Here is a 7,220-nt window from a genome sequence, read left to right on the forward strand (position 1 = left end):
AATATTTGGACAATGACACAATCTTATTCATTTAGGCTCAGCATGACACCACACTGGATTTAAAATAAACAAATAAGATGCAATTGAAGTGTTGAAAAAAAACAGCCTATGATGTGTTTAGGAATTACAACCTTTTTTCTACAAAACATCCTCATTTCAGGGGCTCAAAAGTAATTGGATAAATTATTTCCAAATCTTACTATATGTACTGCATGGGCTGTTCCCTCATTAATTTATCATCAGTTAAGCAGGTGAAAGGTCTGAAGTTAATTCCAGCTGTTTGCATTTGGATGCTGTAGGTGTGAACCCACAACATGCAGTTAAAGGAATAGACCATCATTAGCCTGAAAAAAGGAGAAATGTGTCAGAGAGATGGTGGAGATGTTAGGAGTTTGTTACGTCCTGGCAAAAAATAGCGAAGTTGTGAACTCAACAAGTTAAAAAGACCTGCATATCAACAGAAGATAACAGTGGGGAATGATCACAGAACCTTTTCAATGGGGACAAAATAAACCCTTCACAACTCTCCAGGAAGTAGGTATATCTGTATCTCAGTTTACTATAAAGAGAAAACTTCATCAGAGCAAATACGGAGGGTTCACCACAAGGCACAAATCATCAATAGGAAGGCCAGATTAGACTTTACCAAAAAACATCTAAAGAAGCCAGCCCAGTTCTGGAAGAGTGTTCTTTGGACAGAATAAATAAGAAAGGATGGAGAAGGCTTGGAATGGATCGACACAAAGTACATCTTCTGTTAAACATGGTGGTGGTATAGGCGTGCATGGCTTCCGATGTAACTGAGTTTATTAATGATGTGACAAAAGACAGAAGCAGAAGGATGAATTCTGTAGTGTTTGCAGGGATTTACTTTTTCCTTTGATTCAACCAAATACGACAAGGTTGATTGGACAGTGTTAAACAAAACAGATGGACAGTAATCCAAAACAACAAAAGCAACCCAAGACTTTTCTAAGGCAAAGAAGTGGAATATTCTGCAGTGGTTAAGTCAATAACCAGATATCAACCCAATCAAGCAGCATTTCACTTGCTTTAGACAATCCTAAAGGTCTAAAGACCTAGAAACAACTGCAGTAAAGGCATGGGAAATCATAATAAATTATTAAAAGTTACTTTTAACCACACTAAAAATGGGTAGTGTTTGTAGAAAAATGGTTCTAATTCTTAAAAGCTTCATAAAATATCTTTGTTTAACCCTTGAATTAAACCTAGTCTGCACTTTTTATACAGTTTCATCTCATGTCTTAAATCCAGTGAAGAATGTGTCACTGGCAAAATATTTATGGGTCTAACTGTACACACCTGAAGGGTATGTGAACCCTTTGGAATTTCTTTGGTTTTCTGCATAAATGTTTCATGAAATGTGATCTTACCTTGGCTTGCATATGTGTATCCTTCTTGAACAAACTCAAAAGCTTGATTGTTTTTTTTATCAGTCACAGTAGCTCCAGACCACACCTCCAAACTAGCAACTGTAGGTATGTTAACACTATGTTAACACTTGACTTTAATTAGTTTTTTTTTTTGAGGAAATTAATATTGGTTCACATACTTTTTCTACTAGCACTATGAGAGTTTTATGGTTGTTCTTAATGAAGACATGAATGATCTTTTTTGTGTGTTATTATTTTAGTTACATTATATTTGTCAATATCCTTGACTTGGATAAAGATTATATCACATTTTATGACAAATTGTTCAGAAAAACATGACATTCCAAAGGGTTCCCATACTTTTTCTTGTCACTGTATTTAAAATTATTACAGTACATTGGTTCAAAATGATTTACTTTATTTGAATAAGAGTATTGGGGCACCTACAGTAGCTTAAATAGTATCCTATTTGAGCCCTTAGAACCCAGGGTATTGTGTGTGTGTGTGTGTGTGTGTGTGTGTGTGTGTGTGTGTGTGTGTGTGTGTGTGTGTGTGTGTGTGTGGTTATTTTCATGCTGTGTGTGATTAATTTCAGGCTGTGTGTGCTGATGCCACCTGATGCTCTGGAAGAGGTTCTCTGCCATCTTCAAGCCTTTCACTGTCGTTTTCTTAGTAAATTATAAACAGAGAAATGCAGAAAGTTAAAATTAACTGCACTTTGTGTGAATTTAACAAAGAATGTATTTTTGATAAATCTGTAGTTTATTTACAGTTAATTTCTGCTTAGAATAAAAACTGTGGAAACAATGTCTTCACCCATTTTCTCTGAATACATGATTAGTAGTTACAAATTTAGGATGTAATCCAAATTAAGAACAATCTTCCCCCACTAATTCTTTATCTCAAATTAAGCACCTTTTTTGCTTTTATTAAGTTGTTATTGTAGCCAGTACAGTTAGAAAGAATGGCCAATATTTTGTTTATGTATTCTTTATACTTGATCTTCAATCAAAGAAAATTGCATATGCACAAAATGTAGTGGTACACAAAAAAGAATAAAAAATAGTTCTAATTTTGTCTCCTTATTCTTTTACTCTTCGGTGGGTGGAGTTAAATTAAATCTAATTACATTTTCATTCTAATACATCTAATACAAGAAGATGCTTAAGAGCAGTCATGTGTCTTGCATGCAACAAATGACTAAACATTGCATTTTATGTAAGATGGAAAATGAATGACCCAAAGCTCAACAAATATGTCTTCAGTTTAGACTTAACCCTAATCCTAGATTTTACTCCAATCCTAGCTGTAACCTTAACCTTAACTTTAACCGTTGCTGTAACCCCACCCCTAACTTAAGGCGTAATCTTAATTAGAGCCCCCAAACATTTATGATATTCCCAAATTTAGAAGCCTTATAATCTTAACAATAACTGTAAAACCTTTTTGCCAAATTGTGATGCAGAAGTCTGAAATAATTCAAATGAAAAAAATATTTATTGAAAAGTGCTTTATTTTAGTGTCTTCCCATGACAAGCCAAACAGTCTATAGTGGTTCCTAATCAAATATGGTGTACAGCATCACCTGGCCTAATTTTAGTATGTCAACCACTAAATTAGGATTCATGACCTCACCAACCTTGGCTTGCGACTGCTCACTGCAGAGCCATGGAGGGAGTGTCACAAAGCTCCACTGAACTGAAACAGCCTGAAACACAAAATCGTCTCACAGGGCATTCTTTCATACTAGTGCCCACCCAAACATTTATGAAAAAAACAATGAAAACAGTTTACCCTCTCAAGGATTGAAAAGATTTCTCATCAGGGAGTCTGCTACTGTGATGAGAGCTCTTTACAGATGAATCATCACTAGCGCTGTCAGACTGGGGTATGCCCACCTTAGCAAAAGGCCATAATGCCACTGCACTCTCACACCTCTTCTCCAGCTGCACTGTACGTCAGTTCTCCAGTATGTAAAGTTAATCAATTATTATTAAATATAAAGGACAGCTTGGGATTTTGGTGTGTTGTTTCCATTATTTAAGAGTGAAACTAATTTCAGTAAGTAGCTCTATGCGTTCTATTGTTAAAGAAAATGAACAGCCGGCGTGTATGGATACTGCTGAATGTGTTTGTGTCTTGTTATATGCTATTGTCAGTAACTAGTGGTAAAGGTCCACTTGAGGGGGATTCTGATAAACGTTTTGTGCTTTCCTGCATTGATAGTCACAGAATTTAAAGGGCCCCTCACTAGGGGTGTGACGAGACACTAATATCAGGAGACGAGATTTAAAAATAAAATTTTAAAGAAATCGCCAAAAATGAAAAACTAGAATTTTATTTGACAAAATCATATAACGCAACCTTAACAGACTGGTTTATAAGAAATAGATATAAGAATATAAATAAAAAATAAAAATAAAACTTTTCTAGGTCTTTTTTAGTGCAAACAATAAGTGCAAACCACAACCAGTCATATTAAGCCTATGGTTTGTGTTTTTTCTCCTAAATATCTTGTAATTTAACTATGCATAACCATAACCAGTCATATTAAGACTATGCTTGAAGTGCAAACAGAGACAGAATTTTTTTTAAATACATTTTTTTTCCCGCGAGAAAGGTTTTAAGTTTCGTCGAGAAATATCGCCATGTTTTAATCTCGCGAAATCTCGCAAGATATCGTCACACCCCTACCTCTCACACAATTTGTCATTGCATTTAATTCATAACCAGTCGTTGTCTGGGGGCCTCAGGTCAGCTCAAGGCTCCAAACAATTGCTTGGTTTTTCTGTCCTGTTGTAACGGGCCTGCTGACTTTGGGTCGGCTGGCAAGAGGTAAATTAACTCTTTTATCTGTTGATGGAGAGCCCCCGTGATGTGACATGGCGCTGTGAGGCCTAGGTGTCTGTTCTCACACATACTCTAGCACATACTCTAGAGTATGAGCAAACCAGTCAGTCATCCAAGTATGGAAGAATTTTTTATGCCCAATGCCAGCAAAGGAGCTAGGTCAACACAAATGCATCTGGTACAAAGTTGGATAGATCTTCTTTCTGGGAACAAGAGAATAAATTAAACAGTACTTTTCCCCTGTGGCTCTTTTTGGTAGTAGAATCTCAATTTCTGCCTGTAGAATGGCCGTTTGTGTATACAAGACTGGCACAGAAGCCTGAAGGTGGCACGTGACACCTGAACTAGATTAAGTACCCTGAGCTAATACACACAGGACCATATGGTCAGAAGTGGCTGACACCCAAGCCACTAGCTGCAGTCCTGAGTACAATCTGACTGACATCTTGGGCCCACTGGCAGCGGTAATGCTGGGTTATAGGATCGTAAGGGAGAGCTGTGTTGCAGGCCGATCCAACAGGGCTGTTTCAAAGCATTTGGGGTCCCAAACAAAATAAAAGCCCAAATAGGTAAAGGAACATATGAATGTGTCTTAGGAGCAGAAAAGGTGACATAAAACTTCTGCGAAATGTCTAGATAAGGGAGATGCCAGAAGAAAGGAAAATCCTATAAAATGACCAGGCATTAAATGAATGATTACCTCCACTTGTTCCAGCCTGAGTCCTCAGAGAAGAATGTGTAGGCAGAACCTGCATTATTCTCCTCTGCAGGGTACAAGCTGTCAGTGAATAGTGAGTCTGTAGTCACTGTAGACAGCACGTCAAAGTACAGCTGCAGCTAATGTCTCACTGTGGTGGAACAAAATGCTGCAGAAACATTGAATCTAAGCGAGATACAGTTCCCTGCATGCACTGTTCCAGATCAGTGGGGCTGAGTATGGTGTTGACTTCTGCTTACACTGTTTTGCTTTGGTCTTAGAAGGCTGTTTTGAGGAGGATACAGCAGGCTTCAGGCTTCATAAGCACTTCTTGTAGATGTTCCACCCCCAAGCATGGCGGACAAAAAATGTAGTCATCTGTGTAACCTGTCTAATGTGGTCAAGCATGAGACCCTGCGCTCGTGGCTGGAAACAAACAATATAGCTTCCAAACTAGAATATTTTAGCTGCTAGCTAATCTGAGAAAAGAATGTTTATCTGTGCAACAAACGTTTATGTTGTGACACTGAAGTAGAAAATGTATATTGCAAACCTCATAAGCCAGAAAATACTCACAAGGGATAGAAAAAAGTCAGGTGTGGAGTTTCCACGCCCTAATGTTTAAAGTGCAATTCTAAGTAGGAAAGCCTTGGCAGAGATAGGGCACATGTGCTGCAATGCACAACTAAACCAAAATGAAGAAGTCAAAGAAAAAACATTTGTAATGCTATGCTGTTAAAACACTTATGGGGCAAAAATAGACATCCATTAGGGCAAAGGACTGCAAGTGGACTTTACTGCTTGGCTGGTGTTCTAGCTCTAGCCCAAGAGAGAAGAATAGAATTCGGTCTCACCACCACACTCTGCTGTGGCTGACACAGTGAACAATCGTTGCTCAGCTGTAGCACTCACAGCCTGAGCCATAGGATGGAGGGAAGAAGCTGTTGCCAGTTCTGGTGTACTCAAGAAGGTGGCTAATTGTTTAGCCTAGCAGTCTGCGCATCGTGAATGTGGGGCAAAACCACTAAGATGCTGACTGCATCCTAGTGAAGAACTGACACAGTTAAATCCCACAATAAAATCCCACAATGTGAAGAATTTATCCAAATCTGTGTGAGCAAAGAAACTTTGCTGCTCAGGGGCAAGTCGGCTACGAGAGCCCTCATTTATAGCGAGGGCGAGGTGTCACATGAATTTCACAGGTATATTAGTCTCCTGATACATACTATGCATGAGAAGAACATCCATTACCTATTCGCTCTGGCAGTCAGAAGGCATGGAATAGAACAAACGGACCACTTCTGTGTTAAATTATTGTTGGGGGAGGGAAGAAGTGATCAGAATAGTAATTTCAGGTTACTGAAATCTGTATTGCATCTTTTTCCAAAATTTGTGTATCGAATAAAGATAGATGGTAGAATCTGACTTTAGGGAATTGGTTAGCCTGCTGGGAAAAAGTGTTTTTTCTGCAGAGGAGGACTGTACCTTGTACACTTTACGGCTCAATCATTGTTATTTAGACAAGACAAGGCAAGATATGAAAGCCTTTATTAGATCTAGAACCAAATGGCAAGAGATGTATAGTAACGAATTAGAACTACTTCAATATTATACTTAAGTTTACTTACTTACAATTATGTAGCGCCTTTTTGCTTTCTAAAAACCCAGGGATGCTTACAATTACACTCTACACACAATCATATTACAACCAACCCACACAGGTGAGAAGCGTCAGCGAATTGTAAACAATCTCAAGCAGAAATTACTGTACACCAGGAGCACTGCATTTACCCAGGACAGAGTGGCAGTCCATATCTTGGCTATTTATTGTGTCTAATTCACCTAATCTCTATGTTTTTAGGCTGTGGGAGAAAATCCCCAGAGGAAACCCACGCAGACGTGAGACATGAAAACTTGCACCCAGATAGGATAAGAGTGTTTCTAAAAGCTGTATATATACTCTACTGGAGTATTATATTTTTCTTCTACTTCCCCTAGTGCTGGGCAGTATACTGGTTCATGCTGTATACTGTGCGTAGGTTTAGAACTGTAGAACACGCCGTAGAGATGCGGAGCGCCGTGTAGAAGTGGAGTGCTGTGTAATTATTTGGGCTTTTAAGGAAGATCTTATGTTATAACTGGCGAGTGATGAAATGTAGGCCAGAGATTACAAATGTTTGTGTAGATCTTGTATACACTTGTATACATATGTATCTTTGAAAAGAAAAAAAATGCTTTTTAAATGAAAAAAATGTATTAAATGGTTAATTTTTCTCTCT

At 38.1% G+C, this 7,220-nt stretch overlaps 1 protein-coding gene across 1 annotated transcript in view; it reads left to right on the plus strand.

The window, feature by feature from the left end:
• LOC103037005 (alanine aminotransferase 1) overlaps positions 1-2,466 on the plus strand; it is a 44,986-nt gene extending 42,520 nt beyond the window's left edge. The window contains exon 11 of the mRNA XM_007255631.4: positions 1,990-2,466. Within this exon, the coding sequence (XP_007255693.2) occupies positions 1,990-2,077 (88 nt within the window). The 3' untranslated portion in view covers positions 2,078-2,466. The remainder of the gene's footprint in view (positions 1-1,989) is intronic.
• Positions 2,467-7,220: the final 4,754 nt, after the last annotated feature.

This window comes from Astyanax mexicanus, chromosome 1, assembly GCF_023375975.1.
Source record: "Astyanax mexicanus isolate ESR-SI-001 chromosome 1, AstMex3_surface, whole genome shotgun sequence".
In the NCBI taxonomy this organism is placed as follows: Eukaryota; Metazoa; Chordata; class Actinopteri; order Characiformes; family Acestrorhamphidae; genus Astyanax; species Astyanax mexicanus.